We start from the raw sequence: 23,836 nt of genomic DNA, 5'->3' as shown, positions 1-23,836 counted from the left end.
AGGGGTCATAGGTTCAAGGTGAAGGGGGGGAGGTTTAACACAGATATCAGACAGACATATTTTACACAGAGGGTGGTGGGGGCCTGGAATGCGCTGCCAGGCAAGGTGGTGGAGGCGGACACACTGGGAACGTTTAAGACTTATCTAGATAGCCATATGAACGGAGTGGGAATGGAGGGATACAAAAGAATGGTCTAGTTTGGACCAGGGAGCGGCGTGGGCTTGGAGGGCCGAAGGGCCTGTTCCTGTGCTGTATTGTTCTTTGTTCTTTGTAAAGGTAGGCTCGCTAACAAGAAACAGAGAATTGGCACTAATAGGTTATTTACTGTTGGCAAGATGTAACGAATTGTGTGCTACAGGGGTCAGTTCTGGGGCCACAAGCTTTTGCAATTTATGTAGAGGATCAAAGGTATGGTTGCGAGACTTGCTGATGATGCAAAGATAAGTAGGAAAATAAATCATGAAGACATAACATGACTACAAAGGGTCAGAGATAGTTTAAGTGAGTTGGCAAAGATCTGGTAAATGGCATACAATGTGAAAAACTGTAAAATATTCAATTTTAGTAGGAAGAATAAAAAATAAGCATATTGTCTAAATGATAAGAGGATGCCGAGGGAACTGGGTATATTGGTGCATGAATTGCAAAAGGTTAGCATGCAGGGACAGCAAATAATTAGGAAAGTTAATAGAATATTATTGTTTATTACGAGGGGGGTTGAAAACCAAAGTAGGTATTTTATGCTTAGGTTATACAGGGCATTGGTGAGACCACATCTGGAATACTGTGTACATTATTGGTCTCTTTATTTAAGGAAGGATGTAAATGTGTTGGAAGCAGTTCAGAGAAGGTTTACTAGACCAGAAGCTGGAATGAGAGTGTTGTCTTATGAAGAAAGTTGGACAGACTAAGCTTGTAGTTGCTGGCGTTTAGAAGAGCAAGAGCCAATTTGCCCAAAATATATAAGATACTTATGGATCTTGACAGGGTGGTTGTGGAAAGGATGATTCCTCTTGTGGGAGCATCTAGAACTAGGGATCCTTGTTTAAAAATAAGGGATAACCCATTTAAGACAGATATCACTCTTTTCTGAGAGTCATGAATATTTATTTCCACCACCTGTTGAGTAAATGTTCCAGTCTTTGAATGTTTTTAAGGCAGAGGTAAATAGATTCTTGATAACCAAGGGGCTGAAAGGTTATTGGGGTAGGTGGGAATGTAGAGTTGAGGTCACAATCAGATCAACCATGATCTTACAGAATGGTGGAGCAGACTCAAGGGGCCAAGTGGCCTACTACCCCTGATCTTTATGTTCTTAAACAGACTTAAACTGTCAGTGAGAGTTGTTTTAAAGTTTGCTGGACTGCTTTGATTAACAGGCCATCTGGTTTAGGCTAGAAAATAATTACCAATTTGTCGTACAGTTTCAGTAGAGTTCTTTGAGATTTTCCAAGGGCTGCTACTATGTCATTACGAATGTTCGACTGAGTTTCAAAAACTACAATTAATTCAGCAGAAGGTTCTGAATTCAGTTTAAAGAAGTTGTTAAAGGATAAGCTGCCTTTTGATGTGCAGCCTGAATGGAAGTTTGTTCTATTTTAAGAGATTGAATGCTTCAGATTTGAATGAGTTTCATGAATGGAAGTTTTTATTCACTATTGTATGTTGTATAATTGAGAGCTGTATTAGATTGTTAGGCTATTTTTTTCTCATCTCCACATGGCTCCTGAGCTTTGCATAAACAGGTGGCATGGGTGTATGAGAGGCTTGGATAGGTGGGAGCTAAGGAAGGGTGAAGGCAATAGGACATAACAGCTGCTGAAACAACTGGGGCAGGCCTTTTAGCCAGCCCAGCTTGGCACTTGTCCACTACTTTGGCTGCCTAGGATCTGCTTCTGTGGTTGGCAAGCCCAACACCATTTCGCTACCAGAGTGAAAATTGGATCTAATGAAGCATTTTTACAACAAGGTGTATCTGCTGAGTCAGGAAATTTGCCAATTTGATCTAAGTGAATGGGTGTAAATCGAGAGGGGGAGATACTCAGCGAGACCTTGGTGTCCTTGTGCATCAGTCAGCTGAAAGTAAGCGCGCAGGTACAGCAGGCAGTAAAGAACGCAAATGGTATGTTGGCCTTCATAGCAAGAGATTTGAGTATAGGAATAGGGATATTTTACTGCAATTGTGCAGGGCATCGATGAGGCTACACCTGGCGTATTGTGTGCAGTTCTGGTGTCCTTATCTGAGGAAGGATGACCTTACTATAGAGGGAGTGCAGCAAAGGTTTACCAGGCTGATTCCTGGGATGGTAGGTCTGTCATATGAGGAGAGCCTAAGTCGGTTAGGATTGTATTGGAGATTCGAAGAGTGAGGGGGATCTCATAGAAACTTATAAAATCCGAACAGGATAGATTCAGAAAGAATGTTCCCGAAGGTGGGGGAGTCCAGAACTAGGGGTCATAGTTTAAGGATAAGGGATAAACCTTTTAAGACTGATGTGAGGAGAAATTCCTTCACCCAGGGAGTGGTGAATGTGTGGAATTCACTACCACAGAAAGTAGTTGAGGCCAAAGCATTGTGCGATTTCAGGAAGAAATTAGACATAGCTCTTGGGGCTAAAGGGATTTGGGGGGGGTGGGGTATCAGGATATTAAATTTGATGATCAGCTATGATCAAAATAAATAGCGGAGCAGACTTGAAGGGCCAAATGGCCTACTCCTGCTTCTAGTCTCTATGTAAAGTTAAAAAGTTTATTTATTAGTCACAAGTAGGCTTACATTAACACTGCAATGGAGTTACTGTGAAAATCCCCTAGTCGCCACACTCCGGCTCCTGTTTGAGTCAATGCACCGAATTAGCATGTCTTTCAGACTGTGGGAGGAAACCACAGCACCCAGAGGAAACCCACGCAGACACGGGGGGAACGTGCGAACTCCACACAGACAGTAATCCAAGCCGGGAATCGAACCCAGGTCCCTGGTGCTGTGAAGCAGCAGTGCTAACCACTGTGCTACCGTGGCGCCTCAGAAGCAAGAACCTGGCCCATGGGGACTGATTATTTTGCATGTCTGTAGTGTTATAACAGCTATGAAAGGCTCTGTAATGCAGCTATATCAAAGAATCATTAAACTATACCATATAGAAAGAGGCTGATCAGACCATCCTTTCTGTGCCGGCTCTTAGGCAGCTGTGGGACTGTTCCCAATGACTAACGGAATGTAGGTTATATTTTGCCAATGTCATGCCATTTGGAATTATGTTTATTCCCAATTTGAAACTTCTTTTAAGCACAGTCTGCAGTGGTGATTTGGGATTTTGACTCTGTGTTGCCAACATTGACACTCTCTTGTTACAACATAAACACATTCACGCTCAGCCCTTCCCCACAGGAAGTTTACCGGGGCAAAGTCTGCAGAGGTTAGGTTGTTCAGTTTAAGGTGTGCAATTGGAAGGAGAAACACACATCATCCATCAATCACTCACATTGGGTTGATATGGCTATTATGAAGCTGGCCACTGTGCAAAAGTAAGTAATGTATCCACCACTGTGGACTGCCATAAGGAAAGCACTGCTAGAGTAGATTTCTATTGGCACCTGTTGAAGTGTGTCACTGTACAAGGCGCAATGCGGATTTCCAGGCTGGATGTTTGATTGCAAGAACAAGCATGATTCATGTATGCTAACTTTGTCTTGTGCTGAAATCATAGAATCCCTAGAGTGCAGAAGGAGGCCATTCAACCCATCAAGTCTGCACCGACTCTCCGAAAGAGCATCCATCCCAGGCCAACCCCCTGCCCTATCCCCGTAATCCTGCACATTTACCATGGCGAATCCACCTAACTTACATATTTTTGGACACTAAGGGGAAATTCAGCATGGCTGATCCACCCAACCTGCACATCTTTGGATTGGGGGAAACCGGAGCACCCGGAGGAAACCCACGCAGACATGGGGTGAATGTGCAAACTCCACTCACAGGCCGAAATTGAACCCGGTCCCTGGTGCTGCGAGACAGCAGTGCTAACCACTGTGCCACCTTGCCGTCCAGAAAATGGCACGCATAACCAGCATAACGACCAATAATGCAGCCAGCAGATTTTAATGAAATGGAAGGTGAAGGTTAAGTCTCAAGCAAATGGATATAGAAACCATGTCATTCAAGAGTCTGTGTGTGCTGTGCTTGTGTGGTTAGCACGCTTTCAGTTTCCAGCACACAGTGACACGGTTGGCAGAGAACATTAATCTCTGGAATAAAATGGAAAGAATTCTGTTTTCCCAGTAGTACCACAGTAATGCAATATTAGAGAATAGGCCGAGAGGTCAGTTATGGCCTGGGGCGGGATGGAGCCAGGGAACCATCATGCAAACCAGAAGCACTATTTTTAGTACCAGCACCTGCCTCTATTCCAGGCTTGGCAACAAAAGGTCTGCAAATAAATATCTGTCGGTTAACTGAGTGGTAAATAATATAAAATGTGGATTATTGTGAAGTTTATTTGCTTTGGTAAGCAGAGTTTAAAAAGTATAGTGTTTTCAAATGAGGAACTATTACATGTTGGTGATCAGAGGGATTTGGGTGTCCCTGTACAAGAGACCAAAGTTAATATGCATAGCCAGCAAATAATTAGAACGGTAAGTGGTAATTTGGTTTTTATTACAAGGGGTTTGGAGTGCAAGAGTAAGGAGGCCTTGCTACAATTATACAGGGGCTTTGGTGAGACTATTGCACCTGAAGTCCTGTATACAGTTTTGTTTGCCATACCCAAAGACTTACCTGATGAAGGAGCAGCGCTCCGGAAGCACGTGATTCCAAATAAACCTGTTGGACTTTAACCTGGTGTTATGAGACTTCTTACTGTGCCCACCCCAGTCTAACACCGGCATCTCCACCTCAAGGAAGAACATCCTTGCCCTAGAGGGGGTGTAATGAAGGCTCACAAGATTAATTCCTGGGATAAAGAGAGATTGGAATATAATAGAACATAGAACAGTACAGCACAGAACAGGCCCTTCGGCCCACGATGTTGTGCCGAGCTTTATCTGAAACCAAGATCAAGCTATCCCACTCCCCTATCATCCTGGTGTGCTCCATGTGCCTATCCAATAACTGCTTAAATGTTCCTAAAGTGTCTGACTCCACTATCACTGCAGGCAGTCCATTCCACACCCCAACCACTCTCTGCGTAAAGAACCTACCTCTGATATCCTTCCTGTATCTCCCACCACGAACCCTATAGTTATGCCCCCTTGTAATAGCCCCATCCACCCGAGGAAATAGTCTTTGAACGTTCACTCTATCTATCCCCTTCATCATTTTATAAACCTCTATTAAGTCTCCCCTCAGCCTCCTCCGCTCCAGAGAGAACAGCCCTAGCTCCCTCAACCTTTCCTCATAAGACCTACCCTCCAAACCAGGCAGCATCCTGGTAAATCTCCTCTGCACTCTTTCCAGCGCTTTCACATCCTTCTTATAGTGAGGTGACCAGAACTGCACACAATATTCCAAATGTGGTCTCACCAAGGTCCTGTACAGTTGCAGCATAACCCCAAGGCTCTTAAACTCCAACCCTCTGTTAATAAAAGCTAACACACTATAGGCCTTCTTCACAGCTCTATCCACTTGAGTGGCAACCTTTAGAGATCTGTGGATATGGACCCCAAGATCTCTCTGTTCCTCCACAGTCTTCAGAACCCTACCTTTGACCCTGTAATCCACATTTAAATTAGTCCTACCAAAATGAATCACCTCACATTTATCAGGGTTAAACTCCATTTGCCATTTTTCAGCCCAGCTTTGCATCCTATCTATGTCTCTTTGCAGCCTACAACAGCCCTCCACCTCATCCACTACTCCACCAATCTTGGTGTCATCATCAAATTTACTGAGCCACCCTTCAGCCCCCTCCTCTAAGTCATTAATAAAAATCACAAAGAGCAGAGGACCAAGCACTGATCCCTGCGGCACTCCGCTAGCAACCTGCCTCCAATCCGAAAATTTTCCATCCACCACTGGCTGTCTTCGATCAGACAGCCAGTTACCTATCCAATCGGCCAACTTTCCCTCTATCCCACACCTCCTCACTTTCATCATAAGCCGACCATGGGGGACCTTATCAAACGCCTTACTAAAATCCATGTATATGACATCAACTGCCCTACCTTCATCAACACACTTAGTTACCACCTCAAAAAATTCTATCAAATTTGTGAGACATGACTTGCCCTTCACGAATCCGTGCTGACTATCCCGGATTAATCCGCATCTTTCTAAATGGTCGTAAATCCCATCTCTAAGGACCTTTTCCATCAATTTACCAACCACCGAAGTAAGACTAACTGGTCTATAATTGCCAGGGTCATTTCTATTCCGTTTCTTAAACAGAGGAACAACATTCGCCATTCTCCAGTCCTCTGGCACCATCCCCGTGGACAGCGAGGACCCAAAGATCAAAGCCAAAGGCTCTGCAATCTCATCCCTTGCCTCCCAAAGAATCCTAGGATACATTTCATCAGGCCCAGAGGACTTATCGACCTTCAGTTTATTCAAAACTGCCAGGACATCCTCCCTCCGAACATCTATTTCCTCCAGCCTATTAGCCTGTAACACCTCCTCTTCCTCAAAAACATGGCCCCTCTCCTTGGTGAACACTGAAGAAAAGTATTCATTCATCACCTCGCCTATCTCTACTGACTCCATACACAAGTTCCCACTACTGTCCTTGAACGGCCCTAACCTCACCCTGGTCATTCTTTTATTCCTCGCATAAGACTAAAAAGCCTTGGGGTTTTCCTTGATCCGACCCGCCAAGGACTTCTCGTGTCCCCTCCTAGCTCTCCTAAGCCCCTTTTTCAGCTCATTCCTTGCTAACTTGTAACCCTCAATCGAGCCATCTGAACCTTGTTTCCTCATCCCTACATAAGCTTCCCTCTTCCTTTTCACAAGACATTCCACCTCTTTCGTGAACCATGGTTCCCTCACTCGGCCATTTCCTCCCTGCCTGACAGGGACATACCTATCGAGGACACCCAGTATTTGTTCCTTGAAAAAGTTCCACTTTTCATTAGTTCCTTTCTCTGACAGTTTCTGTTCCCAACTTATGCCCCCTAATTCTTGCCTAATCGCATCATAATTACCTCTCCCCCAATTGTAAACCTTGCCCTGCCGTACGGCCCTATCCCTCTCCATTGCAATAACAAAAGACACCGAATTGTGGTCACTATCTCCAAAGTGCTCTCCCACTCACTATCTCCAAAGTGCTCTCCCACTCACTATCTCCAAAGTGCTCTCCCACAATGGGTGTACATTCTTTGGAGTTTAGAAAAATGAGAGGTGATCTTCTTGTAACATTTAAATTTGTCACTGAGGGAACTTGATAGCAGACCCGAGGGGTATACGGCCTTCCCCTATTGCTGTTCTTAATGCTGTTATGTTTAATATTCAAGTTGATTATAAGTGGCATTTTCCAGCTTTTACTCTCTATTTTGCTGGACTTTTCACTGATGCTTGGCTTCCTCTTGTAATCAGGGCAGAGAAATGTAGAATTTGTGCTTGTGGTCACGCTCTGCCTTTCCCAGCCCCTTTGTAAATGAAAACATCGACCAGGACAACCGATAAAACCTGTCAGGTGCAACCCAACAATCGACCATTGCCAAAGCCTAGATTCCGGGTTATCGGGCTTCAGGGTTTCCAAGTAATTGGATGAATGTAAGAACTGAAAATGGTTGTGTGTTCAGAATTCTAAATCGAATAGTTTTGCTTAAGAAAAGGTATCATTTGGAAATTAAATGAATAATGTGATCGAAGAATGGGTTTCCACTATCCACTGTTGCGTTGTTAGTATGCTGGGTGATTTTTGATTGTTTTAATGACAGGTTGAAGCTGAAATGGGACTAGTGAAAATTTTAATTTGATCTTGATTTTGATTTGATTATTACTGTCACATGTATTAACATACAGTGAAAATAATTTTTTTTTGCGTGCTATACAGACGAAGTATACCATTCATAGGGAAGGAAAGGAGAAAGTGCAAAATGTAATGTTACAATCATATCTAGGGTGTAGGGAAAGATCAACTTAATGCGAGGTAGGTCCATTCAGAAGTCTGGCAGCAAGGAAGAAGCTGTTCTTGAGTTGGTTGGTACGTGACCTCAGACTTTTATATCTTTTTCCCGATGGAAGAAGGTGGAAGAGAGAATGTCCAGGGTGCTTGAGGTCCTTAATTATGCTGGCTGCTTTTCCGAAGCAGCAGCAAGTGTAGACAGAGTCAATGGATGGGAGGCTGGTTTGCGTGATGGATTGGGCTACATTCACAACCTTTTCTAGTTTCTTGCGGTCTTGGGCAGAGCAGGAGCCATACCAAGCTGTGATACAACCAGAAAGAATGCTTTCTATTATAAATATAAATACTGTTATTAATTCACGATTGTTGCAGACTTCACTTGCTACACTGGATCTACTGGAATTGTTGATTTCCAACATAGATGCACATAGAAAAGTTACAGCACAGAAAGAAGAGACCATTCAGGCCATTGTGTCTGTACAAACTGAAAATAAACTGGTATCCCATTCCAATCCCACCTTACAGATTACAGCACTTCAATTGCAAATCCAGATACCTTTTAAATGAGTTGAGGATTTCTATCTCAACTACCAATTCAGGCAACGCATTTTAGACACCTTATCCATCTTGTTATTTTAGGTGTTGATGTTTCAAGATAAAGATGTTCTTTCTAACACTTTGTACATGTATCAAAAGCTAATTACTCAGCTGCATATCATTCACTAATACTTGAACCTCTCTAAAGCATTTGTGTCTAATCAGCTCAAAGTGTGCCAAACTGACATGTAGTGACTTTTTATATCAGTAGATGTAATGGTCATTCTGCACCAGAAATATCCCACGATTAGGCATGAAATGGTTGAACAGTTAAACTCTGTTTAAGGGATATTGACTCGAAGAAATGTTCACAGGAAACTGGAAGAGCTGTTTGTTCTTTTAACTAGCAGTATGGGATTTTTAACACCCAACCAACTAGGCAGTGTGAGCATGGTCTTCTTGCGTGAAGCAGTTTCTCTAGTTCATCTGAGCCCAAATCATGTGTTGAAAGCCCATGTGTACTAAATTAAGAACTTTATGATTAAACCCTAGTTCAAACAATTAACATTTATCTCTTCCTTCACTGACGACCTCCCCACCCTGCCCAAACACCTGCAATGGGCACATTCATAAGCATCTTCCTTGCCAATCAAACGTCACTGCGATTTCCTCTACCAACATTTCCAACATGGGACACGCTTTCACAGGGCAGTCTAGTTTTTTTATTCATTCATGGGACATGGGCATCACTGGCTGGCCAGCATTTATTGCCCATCCCTAATTGTCCTTGGAGGGCAGTTGAGAGTCAACCACATTGCTGTGGCTCTGGAGTCACATGTAGGCCAGACCAGGTAAGGATGGCAGATTTCCTTCCCTAAAGGACATTAGTGAACCAAATGGGTTTTTTCAACAATGGTTTTCATGGTCATCAGTGGGCCCTTAATTCCAGATTATTTTTATTGTACTCCAATTCCACCATCTGCCGTGGCAATGTTGCCATTTCTTCCATGTACTGAATTCGCCCTGTGGTCTGGCAATACTCAGTCATGTAGAGTAGATCAGAACTGGCGAAATGCATTCAATGCCAGGCACGTTCTGACACCAGCCCTGGCTGCTTCAGAGCAGCCGTTTTCTTTGAGCCTTATCAGATTACCTGAGTGTTTGCCAGTTGATTGTGCTACAAGTTGGTTCTGTAGATTTATACGGTGTGGTCTCATGTTTTATCAACAGCCTGAGAGAGGCTGAATTATTATGGCATGGCTTGATATTTAGAACTCTGAGAACTGGGATTGAAACAATTCTCCCTTATCCTCCTGGGTGTATTAAATTCCTCAAGGCCCTTAGCGATTGTGGATTTGTTACCACAGTACCTTGAGAAATTGTGCTGGTGTCTTGTTTATGCTCCCTGAGGCTTATGGGAAATTGGGTCTGTCATTTAAAAGCTGGTCACATTTTCAGATAGTGAAAGCTTGGATTAGTGGTGCTTCCACGATTTGACAGGCTTATCTGATCTCCCAGTGGAGCGGATTAGTGCCTTCTGAAAATCTTTTGTCCCAGCTACAAGAGATGGCCTAAGCACTCATTAATATGATATAATTTGAAAGCTTAGCATAGACAGAGAGTGTTGCACAAAGAATGTGGCATCTGGTGTGCGAGGCATAATCTTTATATTTCTGAGCAGTTGTTATGGGTTTCTTTACAATTTTTACATTGTTAATACTTTAATGGGACCCACATGTGCTTTTCATGGTTAAAAAAAAAAGCCCTGATAATGATGAAAATGATAGGCTGGTTCGTTTGCACTTGGGGATCAGCAGCCTTTCTCATAACTCCTCAGTGCCCAGAAGTTGCGACCATATTAAATATCAGTGGGTCAGTTAACCTGAGCTGCTTGAGATTGGGATCAATATTGAGCTCTGCTGGCTGTTAGAGATCAGGAGCTAGGCGATTGTAGCCATCATTGACATCCTGTTAATCCTTAGCACACTGCTTTCACAACCCGATGCACCCTTGCTTAAAATATGATATACCCTGCAACATTGCACATTATTGTACCTGTGAGGAGTAAAGCCATCCCTTTTATATGGTAAGCAAGCCAATGTTCTGTATTTTAAATAGAATTAACACAGCATACCAAAATATATATTCATGCATAGAGACAAAATGCATTTGCGTGTTTTGCTTTCCTCAAGCTTTGTGGTAGGAGGCAATGTTTCTCAGCATTGCTTCCTGGTCGAGCAGGCATGGCCATTTTTCCTGTGTGTTTGCCGGAATCTTTCCCATTAAAAGGCCTGTGCTGGGCATCTTGATGCATGAGGGATATGAGTACATTTCAACCCCATGACCTGTGACAGCAGGAGGAAGGTGTCATTACAGACATCCATGGGCTGGAATTTCCTTCTGAATTTGAGAACCCGATGTCAGTAGAAACTTTGCGTCCCAGCACCACATTGTGTTGGAGGTAGATCCCTGACACGGTTTATCCCAACACGGGCTTTCAGTTAAGGGAGGGAAGTAAGCTGAGCCTGGAGGGCCAGTTGGAGGCCCTCCAGCAATAGCTCATGGGAAAACCCACCAATGGATATAAGAGCTGCCAATGTGTATAGGCACTCTCTCTAAATGACTTTCAAAAATAGTAAGAGGTCACGGCTGCCCACATAGAGGGCTGCCTCTCCATAGGATGGCCTGTGACCAGAGCCGTAGCCATTGCGGTATGTTGGCTGCAGGGGGTTGGGATTTAAAAAGCCTGCTGGAGTGCTGGACCTCTCAGACTTGACACCGGTTAGCTGGCTCCTTTCACTGGCTGTGCAGATATGCCTTAATTTTCTTTATTGGTTACCCAGCCTTTTCAAAATTGGCCTGGTGGCAGAAGCAAGCCAGCAAACCAGCACCTTGACCAGTGGTGAGAAATTCTGGGCCATTCCCATTAGGACATTGAAAACCCTACCCCATATCTCCAAGCTCAATATAGGCTCTTTCTCTCAATGCACAGACAGCATTGTGGTATCTTTCCCGCAGTACTGCACTAAAGTATCAGCCTGGACTTTGTACCCTGGCCCTTCAAACCCACAACTTGCTAACTTGAAAGAGTGCTATCATTGATATGGCTTAAGGTGTACTTGTGTGAACCGTATGCATGTGGGAAATTGCAGTTTGAGCTAAAAGTTTCATTGTTGCATACTTCCCCTAATTGGTTTCTTTAATCAAAAGAGAAAATGCTGGACTGCCGTTAGCAGTTTTTTCTCCTGGTTTTTGTGATTCCAGCATTTTCTCTCTTCAGATTCCAGCATCCGCAGTAATTTGCTTTTATCCAGTGGTTTCTTTAATTTTCTCCCATTTCTTACGACCAATACTTTGGTCTTGTGTTATGCAACTCAGAAGTGTCCCCCCCCCCCCCCCCCCCCCAAATGTCCCCACAGCGGCAGGTTTCTCAGTGGCAAAGGCAGCTCGCCATTGGCGTGCCGGTGGGATACTCTGGTCCCGTTGAAGTCAATTGCCATTTGCGTTGCTCGCTGGTCATCCCATCGGGGAACCTGCCACAGGCGGTTGCTTTCAGCAGGACCAGAAGATCCCACTAGCGGGAAAAGCAGGAAAATCCTGGCCGCAATGTTTACAATTGTGCTGTTGAATATAGTTCAGGTGAACGCAATCTAAAAATTATCTTGCACACCATTATTGCACTTTAGCGAAGTGAATTGAAATTTTTCTTTAATTTTGCAGTTTTAATAAAACATCAGAACCTTTCAAGATGCTGAGCATTTGGCACCTTTTTATATGTAACAAAAAGTACCTGATCGCTGTTGCCCAAATCTCTGATTTATTCTTCAGCTGAGAGACCCCAAGTTGGCTGCAAACTTCCCACTCTGTACTAAATCACCACTTCTTGCATTTTTGTCACAACTGGTGCTGTTTGTATCTGCTCCCTCTGTCCCTGGTCTCTGTAATGGAACGCTAAGATGTTTAATGTGTCGAGCCAATTCGGAAACACACAACCAGAAAAGGGAAATCTATAGTCGTTGAAGAGGGAGAGGGCAGGCAGGGGTGGTGGGGTCAGGTGTGGAGAGGGAGGCGAAATGTATAATTACCCCACATCATCGCACCTCCTGATATTTGATCACAGCATGGTATCAGTATCAATAGACAAGCCAGTGTTCCTTGCAGTCTGCACAATTGGGAATATTTAAGTGGGTTAGAAATGACCATATATTTATGTCAAAAAGTGTCTGTAGAAGTATCTTAAACGATTTTTCGTCTTCAATTTCCAGTTCAGAGAGCTTCGTTATTTGGTGTCGATGATTCAGACCACAGGCCTGACAGCTTATTGCTTGACAGTAGCAATCAGACAGACAGACACCTATCACCTCAGGCTGTACACAGAAGGTGAGTCATCCTGTCTTGGGAACCCGTGAGATGGTGTGAGAGCCCATTTTGGGAGTTTATAGCTGTACTTTAATTGCTTGTTTGTGTTTACTTATCTACTGACCCATAAAACCAAACCAGCAGTATATACAGTGTTACGCAGCCTTATCATTTTGCCACCTATCAACAGTAGCCCTCGAACAATCCAAGCTGCAAATACTTTTTATTATTCACACACACAAAACAAGACCATGCAATGTACCTTTCAGCTTTTCTTGAACCTCACCTTTTCCTGCTCTGCTAGCAGGGGAAAGTCTACTTCTCCCCCCACTCGAATTGCAATTACCTTTTTTAGAAAGGCAAGGACCTTAAAGGGCCAGAGTTTTCCTTTGGAAGGCAAAGTTTCTTCAAGGATCATATCATTACTTAGGAAGCAGGGCCGTTCTAGCAGAACGCAATCATTGTGCCGAAACACACGCAGATGCGCACACATGCATGCCTACATGCACGCACCCGCATGCACTCAGGCGCATGTTAACCATGTGGTGTAGGTGCACCCACCATGCTGTGGGGGGAGGGGAGGGGGTGGCGAGGGGGGAGTTCCAGGATTTTGACCCAGCTACAATGAAGTGTTGAGTGGCTTAGAGGGAAACCTCCAGGTGGTGGTTTTCCCATTTATCTGCTGTCCTTGTCCTTCTAGGGGCTAGTGGTTGTGGGTTTGGAAGGGTGCTATCTAAGGTGCCTTAATGTGCAAGCCCCGCAAGTTCTTAAAAATACCAGGGAAGCTCAGGATAGGGTGCTGTTTGTATCAGTGAAATAACTCGGCCAACAAGTTCTGGAGATGTACAGACTCGTCCAGTATCTCTTCATCCTCTAAACCCACTGGCCAATTTTGTGCATTAACAACAGCTTGTATTGTTAATGTACTATTATTTTTCTAGTGTGTTCTGGCCCAACGAATTGTATGTTGCATTCTGTAGTACTTCAAGAAAACCTTAAAGTTGTGCCACTGGATAATCAGTCGTATAATGAGAAAAATGAGGTGTAATTTATTCCCAGTGGCTGTGAACAAAATGACTATTCACCTTAAATCTGTCAATGCCAGGTCAAAGCTATAACTGATTGGCAATTTTATTGTTAACACCACGTAAATCCGAAATAAAACAGAAAACTCTGGATGTGCAAAATCAGTCTGTAACCTGAATAGAAAACAATATTGGGTTCAAATCCTGGGTAGTGGTATTCAACCTGAATTACGCTGCTGCCACCCACCGTCCAGGCTGGCACTTGACTGATGGACTCCTGGATGAGGTACCAGAGGGAAATCAAGAAGTGATGGCGGAAGGGCAGGAGGAGAGTGAAAATTGGCAGAGAGTCAGGTAATAAACTTCTCCCTCTCTCGTTTGCCAGATATGGAACCACCTTACTTAGAATGGAATTCACAGTGCTGCTTGTTGGCTAGCAGCTCATGCCATCCTCCCAAAAAGTAGAGGTGGCCATGGGCCAGATGTGCCCCAAATAAGAACCACGATCTAATTTAACTTGATAGGATTCTTTTCTGACTGGTTGGGCATTTTTTTTCCCCACCAGAGAGGAATCTCCTACCACTCTATCTGGCAAAGTGACTGAACTGGAAATGTTGCTGAATGAACTGAGGGACGATTTGAGGAGGGTAAGTGAAAACTCCATATCTGTGTGACTAAGGTGAGGGGGGGTGCAGACGGTGAAGCCGGTGTGTCAGTGTAAGGTCAGTTGCTGTGCTACTGCTTCCAATCTTTGGGTAGCTTTGTGATTCTGATTTTAAGAAAGGGAATCCTGCCATAAAACCACACAGTCACCCAAAGGTCAACAATGGCGCAGCAACCAAGAGTGGTGTTGTTTGGAAAATGGTTGGAGGTGAGGTTGGGAGGGGTTGGCAGGGGGAGGAAGGGGTTGGTAGGGGGGAGGAAGAGGTTGGGAGGGGTTGGCAGGGGGAGGAAGAGGTTGGGAGGAGGTTGGCAGGGGGAGGAAGAGGTTGGGAGGAGGTTGGCAGGGGGAGGAAGAGGTTGGGAGGAGGTTGGCAGGGGGAGGAAGAGGTTGGGAGGAGGTTGGCGGGGTGAGGAAGAGGTTGGGAGGAGGTTGCGGGCTGCTAGTAAGGTGGGGAGGAGGTTGATGGGGTGGGGGTGTCACTTTTTCTACTGTTGGAGTTGATTTATTAACATTTTTCCATTTTAGGCTATAAATTAAGTGTGCAGTACAATTTGTATAAGAGTTTCTGGGGTTGGAAAAACAATCCTGTTCTGGAGCTACCAAATTTATTTACTTTGTTTTACTCTCTGAAAAATTCCGATCAGCAATTCAATCTACTGAACATTTTTCCTCAGCTGCTAGTAAATGTCTAATAGACAAATCCTGAGGACAGTGTCATTAGCGTAAGGAGCGGATACCATTTATGGTTATGTTCTGGGTTGCAGCTAGAGAAGTCAGAATGGTACGGTTGTATTAACTACAGAGGAGTTTTGTAAATGAAGATTTTTTTTAGCCAGTTTACTAATATCTGTTGATTGCTCTGTGATTAATTATCCTCCAGGAATCAGCATTGGGTCTCCAATTTCACCATTGTTGCAGTCACTCTTCCCTCTGCATGCAGATGTCATGAAAGAAGAAATAAAATCTAAATTTATGCAGCACCTTTCATGATGCCTCAAATCCTTTTACAGACCATTAAAAAGCCTGATTTACAATTTTGCCTTTAATTTGAGAAAAACAGGAAGATTCAGCCATAGGGTAGAGTAGAAGGAGCTTTATCCTTTTAACTGTGTGCATTTATTTTACAATAGCAATTTTCCCTCATGATTTACATGGCTGCAATTGAACCTGAAGAGGAAATCTGTGGGTCGGGGAGTTTCTGTTTCGTGGAAGTAACGCATGATGTGTGTGCGCTGCTTCCACACTTTCCCTTAATCACCAGCAAGTCGATAATCTGGGGATCGGTGACATGGGGCATGTGTCATGAACATTTCTTGCTGTTTATCCCATCCCTGTTCATGGAGATATCACGGTAGAATGTCTGTATTGGGACTGCTTGATATTGAAGTTGCATGTCTGATATGGAAAATTACTCAATTTCTTGCTAACATCACCCTAACAAGTACAAAGTTCAAAAGGAACGAAGCTCACTGTGGTGGAAAAGAACCCACCGCAAGACAACTATCATTCCTCCTTTGATTCCAGCCTGTTTTTGTAAGTGAAACACAGCATTAATCTTAAATTCACTGCTGAAAATGGTTGCGCTCTTGGACAGCATTACAGCTGATGGAAAGTGTTGTATTTCTCACATACTTCACTCCATTCCGTGTGTGCCCTGCCTGGTGGCAGATCCTTAGCTCATTGTCTGCTGATGCTTTGTCCTTGGCTGTTTTCCTTGGCAGTTTTTGTCATTGGTGGTTGGCCAATGTCTTCCACTCTTGGGGGCACGATAAGGAGGCAGGTCCCAAATCTACCTCAGCCAGAACAGGAATCAAACATGTGCCATTGGTATTATTCTGAAGCCAGCTGCAGCCAACTGAGCTAACCTTGTGTGCACTAAATGTTCCAGTTAATGCAATCCCTACCATCTGCACATAGGAGCAAGAGGTTGGCACTAATCCCCTTCTCTAATCTTTTCAATATTACCTTTTATTATTTTGTTTAGTCTGCTTTTGAAAACGAAATGCCTGCCTGAGATCATTTGAAAGCAGCTGTGCAGTTATCTGCCTGCTCATATTAAGTCTGTCAACGTTTCCAACCACAACATAGCATTGATGTTCCTAATGAATAGTCAACAGGAAATGTCCACATATCGACTGCAAAGTTTGCCTTTAATTAGCCTCTCTGCTCTTCTCTAATCCAAAGCACATATCTAGTACTTAATAACTGAAAGCTAACTCAGATTTTCTTTGTATACCTTAGAATGGATGGAGATGGCAGTCCTCCTATCCAACTCTGTGGTTTAACAGTGCTGACCATGGTTTCCGACCTCAAAATATATATGTGCAGAGGTTGGACAGGAACAGCAATGAGCTTGTTTCCGAGACCCAGCATGGTCCTGTAGACTTTTTAAAAATTCATTTACAGGGTGTAGGCATGACTGGCTAGGCCAACCGTTATTGATAAAGGCAAATTACTACGAATGCTGGAATCTGAAACAAAAACAGAAAATGCTGGAGGAACTCAGCAGGCCTGACAGCATCTGTGGAGAGAGAGTAGAGACAGTAAGAAGTCTCACAACACCAGGTTAAAGTCCAACAGGTTTATTTGGTCGCAAAAGCCACTAGCTTTCGGAGTGCTGCTCCTTCGTCAGGTAAGTGGCAGTTCTGATCACAAACAGGGCATATAAAGACACAAAGAGAGAGTAGAGCCAATGTTTCAGGGTGACCCTTCATCCAGCATTTATTGCCCATCTCTGAAGTCTAAGCTCAGACATTAAGGATCCCATTTGTTGCAGTCGCTAGACAGACAACAACCCAACATAAGCTGAATCTTCAGAGGGAAGAGAGGAGTGAAGAGGGCGGGTAGGTATTGATGTGTCCACCATATTAACATGACCATTTAAGGGTCTATTTAGGCTTGTTATCGAGCTTCTTGAAGCTGCCAATGCCATAATACATTGGTGTGGGCAGAGGGGCAGGAGCAGGTAGCCCGATTTTTAACCACAAGAGGTTAAAGGGTGGGAAGAAAGAGGGAGGGTTGCACTTTGGGGGCAGCCCTTTTCTGATCAAGGGGAGGCCTCACTTAGACTGAAATCCCTCCCACTTCCCTCCTACCCACTTCTCTTAAACGTGCCCAAACCCTCCAGCCCATGATTCAGGAAGTACCTGCGTTGGGGATTGTGAGCCTTGGGTTTCTACAGCTGCAGTCTGGCAGCTGCCACAGATGCCCCCTTGGCGCTGCCAGTCCGATTGGCCAGCAGCTCCGGAGGGTGGGGACTTCATTGTCGATTATCAGCTGGACTCAGTAGTAATGTCCAGATATCAACTTTCCATATCAAATGTGATTGCTCGCAATTTTTAATAAATTATCTGTATCCTAGAACGAGACCATATATCCTCTAATTGTTCCCCAGTACCTATTAGAAGAAGGACCTAAGTTTATATTGCACCTTTCATAACTTAGGAAATCCCAAAGCATTTTGCACTTAAAGACTTGTGTTATAAAGTAGGAAAATTGGCAACCAGTTTATACACAGCAAGGTCCGAGCGGCACAGTAGTTAGCACTGCTGCCTCACAGCGCCAGGGACCTGGGTTCAATTCCAGCCTTGGGTCACTCACTGTGCAGAGTCTGCGCGTTCTCCCCATGTCTGTGTGGGTTTCCTCCCACAGTCTGAAAGACGTACTGGTTAGGTGCATTGGCCATGCTAAATTCTCCCTCAGTGTACCCGAACAGGAGCCGGAGTGTGGCGACTCTGGGATTTTCACAGTAACTTCATAGCAGTGTTAATGTAAGCCTACTTGTGACACTAATAAATAAACTAAACCAAAGGGCAATGTGATAATGACCAGATTATCTGTTTTCAGTGATGTTGGTTGAAGAATAAATATTGGCAAGGACATTAGGTATTATTCCACTCTGCCCTTATTCAGGATATTGCCATGGGATTTATTTTTACATTCAGCTGTGCAAGCTGGCAGGCATTCTGTACCAACCATCATAAGCCTTCAATCAGATTTCTGCAGTGCACTCACTCATAACTTTCATTATCTATATATTTCAGAGTTTTTCTCCCACATTCTACTCTTCATAAACTTAGTGTCATCTGAAAACTTGCTGTCCGTGTCTTAACTTGAACCAAGTCCCACTCCCCCCTCCTGCCAGTAGTCTCTGACCTGCATTGGCTCCCCGTCAAGCAATGTCCTGATTTTAAAATTCTCATCCTTGTTTTCAGATCCCTCTATGGCCTCGCCCCTCCCTGTATCTATAATCTTCTCCAGCTCTCGGATATCTGCGGTCCTCTCATTCTGACCCCTTGTGATTCCTCATTTTTTATTGTTCCTCCATAATGTTGGCTGTGCCATCAGTTGCCAAGGTCCAAGCTCTGGAATTCTCTCTGCCATGCTACTTCACTGGCCTCCGTTAAGCCAATTCCATTCCCTAAAACCTTTCATTTTGACCAAGCTTTTAATCATCTGACCTAACATCTCCTTGACCAGAATTTTATTCTCCCTGTATGGGTTCTGAAGTGTGTGTGGGGGAAGAGAAGAGTGTACAATAGCACGACCCAGACGTGATTTAATAGCAAGGCAGTCAGGGCCTCAGACAGCGAGCCTGCCCATGTCCAGCCACTTAACAGCCTTTTCCCACCCACCCTCAACTTTTAGGCTGGCAGGAGCATGTGACTGAGTGGGAAATTGAATATGTTTTTGACCGCTATCTCGGGTTTGGGGGGGGGGGGGGGGGGGGGGGGGGGGGGGCAGTGGCGGTGCAAGAGTAGAGGCCTTCAATCAAAAGGCCCCTTCAGGTTGGGGGCACACTCCCCTCAGGGACCCAGGAGCTCCAACCCTCCCTCCCCCCTGATTGGCAGCAGGCAGGACTTCTGTCCACACTTGGACGGAAGTCTTGTCTTGGAGAGCTGTCAGCCAAAGAACGCTCGGTTGAGTGTAAAATGGCAGGCGTGGGCCAGTCAGCTTTGGTGAGGTCCTGTTACCCGCCGACTCTCAGGATGGTGGGCATGAACACTTGCCATCCTGGAAATTCGGGCCCTTATGTGCTTTGATGTCGTACTTTGTTTTGTAACGCCTTGGAATGTTTTAAGACTTTAAAGGTGCTATATAAATATACATTTTTGTTTTTCAATTATCGTATTGTAATCACTGTCAGGTATCAATCGCCATAAATATGATGGAGAGGTTCAGATTACCTATGGTGACGTTATTTCCAGGCAGCATTCTGTGTGCAGTTCTGATCCATGATCTGATTACCCCAGTTTAGTAACTGTTGTGCATCATACCACTTAGCTCCTTTATCTGATTACTGCGCAGTAATTACTGCCCGCGACTGCTCTTTGTGTAGCTGAATCCCTCAGTCAGGTACTGCTCTGTATACTCGCCTCATCTTCATGTGTCTCTCCTTCAGGCCAAGGAGGATCGAGCTGCCCTGCAGGAAGAGGTGCAGCACTTGCGGGAGGACAACCTGCGGTTGCAGGAGGAGTCGCACACTGCGTCTGCGCAGCTGAAGAAGTTTACCGAGTGGGTCTTCAACACCATCGACATGAAATGACTTTCGTAGGAAAAACAAAAAAAAAACGCAAGCTCTTTTCCAGAAAAGAGTTTGGACGTGACTTCCTGTTTGCGAGGTGTTCCACTTCAGAAAAACCCAAGCACTTTCATCACAAGCTGAATGAATGATTGTTCTCAGTGCATACCACATACATTTTTGCTTGCCTTACGTTTTCATCTGGAATTGTTACAATGTGAAAGTCAGGTTTTGCACTGTATATATATATTTTTTTTGTAAAGCTCATTTTACTATTTCGAACCACTTCCGTGGCATTAGTTTTCAGATTTTTGTTACCATGACACACATTCAATGCTTCCCCAGTTAATTCATTTGATATTAAAATAACATGTTTCAAAGGGACAGATCAGGTCAGCGACATGCCAGAAACTTTCAAGAGTCTTAAAAGCAAAGGAGGGTTTGAATTCCAAAAATTTTGACTTGTGCATTTAATAATCAGAGGTGGTTTCTCTTTTTAATCATTCACCATGATTGGGAATCCTTTGGGTTTTTGCTTGGTATTGGAAATAAATAAATTCATAATTCTTTTCTTAAAAAAACGTTTAAATAACATGCAGTGTGTGTCTTTTATCTGAAATTGTTTCAACAAAAGAAAATCCAGAAAGGTCACCATTCAGGTACAGTCTGAGGCACGCTTCACGTAAACACTTTTTTCAAAATGCTTATGAAGTACCCTTTGCACATCCCTTCTTGTACAGGTTTAGATTACAGCACAAATGGTGACCAAAAAAATAAATAAATTAGCAAAATTGAGGATCTTCTGGTATCTTAACTGGAGGGTCTTTTTGTTTTTAAAAAGTAAATCGTGCTATTACTGAAAAGAAAACACATTTCAGTTCATATTTAACCTGTTTTCAGTTTGTGCATTATGGAGAAACTCGTTTGTTTGTTTAAAAGGTGGCTCATTCGAAAGGAAATGGTGGGTTTTGAATTGGAATGGTCTCGTCAACTGCTTTGGATGAAGTGTTGGTCCAATAGGGACATTTATTGGGTAGTTACCCACGAGGGTGAATTCAGTTTCCCCACTAATGATAGTTGCATTGATTGCAGGGGTTCATCTGCATTTTTCTTTTGTATTTCCAAGTCCCACCCTTCCCACATATGCACACACCCGCTTTCAACATCAACATTTTGTTGATTCCAAGATATTAGAAAATAACTGATACTTTTGTAAATAAATTGGAACTGAACTTTTCGGAATATTTTGTAAGGTTCTGGTAAGTTTTGAAGTTCTGGATTTTTTTTTTAGTTTACTATGGCCTTGTATGAAGGAAATGTATTATACCTTGTAGTGTATTGTTAATACAAATGGGAATTATGGCAGGCATTAACGAGGTTTCAAAAGGTATTTGCTTGTTCAGTTTCTCTCCCCCGCCACCCCATGGTTAAAAAGTTGGAACTAAAGCCCGCCTATTTATTGTACTTTAGATTTCTGATTTATTGTGTCCTGTATTTAATCAGAAAAGGTACATCTAAACATCTCACAATAAAACTTGTCTCAATGTTTGCAGGTTGGTCTTTTTGAAATGTTTTGTTGCAAAGCTCCTGATGCTTCCACCTCTTGATAGATCAGCACTCCTGCCCTTTTGCTGCTCCGCACTTTTCTGTTTACGTTGACCTTTAAAGAATAAGACTGAACAGGTTGCAAAAGAAAATAATCGTTCCTCGGTCTTCAGCTTGTGTCTTTCTCTCCCAAAATAGTAGAAGATGAAAAAGGTTACCGAAACCTAGGAAAATTGTCCATCTAAAATGTCCTTCCTCATTCCTCCTGCGCTTCAAATGTGCACACTTCTTTATATCCTAACTGTGTTTTAATTGAGACTTGTCACATTATCTCCTCCTTCACTGCCTTCCTTCCCAAGATCTCGACACTGGACTGGCTCATCTTCCCTCAGTTTGACCCCACTATTGTGAGGCAGTTCAGAAGGTGTGTTTCTCCAATAAGCAACAACCATATTAAACTCAAGTTTGGCGCATCCTAAGAATCATTCTTTGATTGGTGTCATCTTCTATTTTTGAACACTCATCGTGTCCTTCACTATGAACTTTGGCCCACCATGTCTTTTTCAATTCAATTCAACTTTATTGTCATTTTATAATGCACAAATACAAATCTGGGCTTCTCAGTAGAGTTGTGATTAGTCTGAATCCTATCCGCAACTGACTCTGCATAGCTCTTATTGTATAACCTTCTGTCTATTTCATCCAACTGCTAAATTAGTAGTGCAGCCCTCCCTGCCCTAAAGCAATGTCACTTTGTCCTTTCTGCCCATGCAGAGGGGTTACCTACTGATTATTCTTGTGCTTGCAACTTAGAGCTGTAACATCCTGTCATGAAATGGTAGGACACAGCATTGCTCTTTCAGTATCAACCCCTCCCCCCACAACCATTGCAGCTTCCTGGGGTGTACATGGGTGTGGTGGAATTCAATTTGGGCCCAATTTCAGGCTTTGGGATCACTGTGCACTCCAGGTTTTGTTAAGACAGGGAGCCTTCCAACTTGGTGCTCCTGTTCATCAACAGGGTTGTTGCCTGCAACCCAGCATGAAACGTACTGCTGACTGACTGCACACCCAGTAGGGGTCCAGTAAGGTGTGGACCCTACCACAATATGTGGCTAGCAACCACCTCCTAAAGGTAGTCTTCTCCTCTTAAAGGATGTGCATTCAGGTTATGGCCATGTCAGGAAGGCTTTGATGGAAGGTAGGGGATGTAATGAAGCAGGAGAGAGAAGGCCCCCGCATTCTTGGATGTTGCGCTGGAGGCTAATGTGTTGGAGGTCAAAAGGTGGAGAGAGGACATGCTTCTCCAGGAGACCCTTGAAGCCCTGCAAAGAGAAGGTGACTGGGGATGTCAGTGCCCAGAGTCCAGCCCCGAGGATCTGGCTGCAGTGCCAGAAAAAAATCAGTGACTTCATGTTGGGGATTGAGGTCAGTGAATGCGTCTTCAAATGACAGATCCTACCCACCAAACTCTTACCCTCCTCAATGCACCAAAGCCCTATCACTCGACAGACCTCTCCCCCTCTCACCTCCCAGTGCTTCCAGCCACATGCCTCTTTCAGCTTCCACATACCTCCAGCTATTCAGCATTGGCAGGCAGGTTGCCACACAATCACGGACACTCCTCATTGTCTGTTGCCAGACAAGGTCGCACATAACCACAAGGTAACCACCATCAGGCAGGCCTCAATTTCCTGAGCCCTTGGGCCGAGGATGGTGGTCTGTGGCAGGGAGCTAGTCTTGAGTGAAACCATTTGTCTGTATAGTGCGCATAAAACAATACTTTTCACTGTATACTGATACATGGGATAATAATAAATCAAATCATTGTATTTGATGCCATTGAGAACTTTCGGGATGACAGTATCTTACTGCCTTGTACTCCTTCTCAGCTCCCACTTCAGCCTCATCCTGATCTCTGGCAGGGTGCACACTGTAGGTGGTATAACCACGGACCCCCTGCTTTCCGCCCAAACCTTCCTCTTACATTTTTAAGATGCCCACAATTTGCCACTGGCCAATTAGAGCAGGCTTTTTATTATCACAAGAGGCGAGGACAACACCTGAGCTCTGATAAAGAAACTCCATCCCTTGATCTGAAAGCCATTGTCACCAGTTCAGGTA

General features: G+C 43.9%; 1 protein-coding gene across 12 annotated transcripts in view; it reads left to right on the top strand.

Moving 5' to 3' along the window:
* The window catches only part of sipa1l1 (signal-induced proliferation-associated 1 like 1), a 375,648-nt gene extending 353,933 nt beyond the window's left edge, over window positions 1–21,715 (top strand). For all 12 annotated transcript variants that reach the window (XM_078233437.1, XM_078233435.1, XM_078233434.1 and 9 more), the window contains 3 exons: window positions 12,864–12,978; window positions 14,548–14,629; window positions 20,048–21,715. In XM_078233437.1, coding sequence (XP_078089563.1) covers window positions 12,864–12,978; window positions 14,548–14,629; window positions 20,048–20,191 — 341 coding nt within the window. In that variant the 3' untranslated portion in view covers window positions 20,192–21,715. The remainder of the gene's footprint in view (window positions 1–12,863; window positions 12,979–14,547; window positions 14,630–20,047) is intronic.
* Window positions 21,716–23,836: the final 2,121 nt, after the last annotated feature.

This window comes from Mustelus asterias, chromosome 18, assembly GCF_964213995.1.
Source record: "Mustelus asterias chromosome 18, sMusAst1.hap1.1, whole genome shotgun sequence".
In the NCBI taxonomy this organism is placed as follows: domain Eukaryota; kingdom Metazoa; phylum Chordata; class Chondrichthyes; order Carcharhiniformes; family Triakidae; genus Mustelus; species Mustelus asterias.
This window is presented reverse-complemented; position numbering and strand designations above follow the sequence as displayed.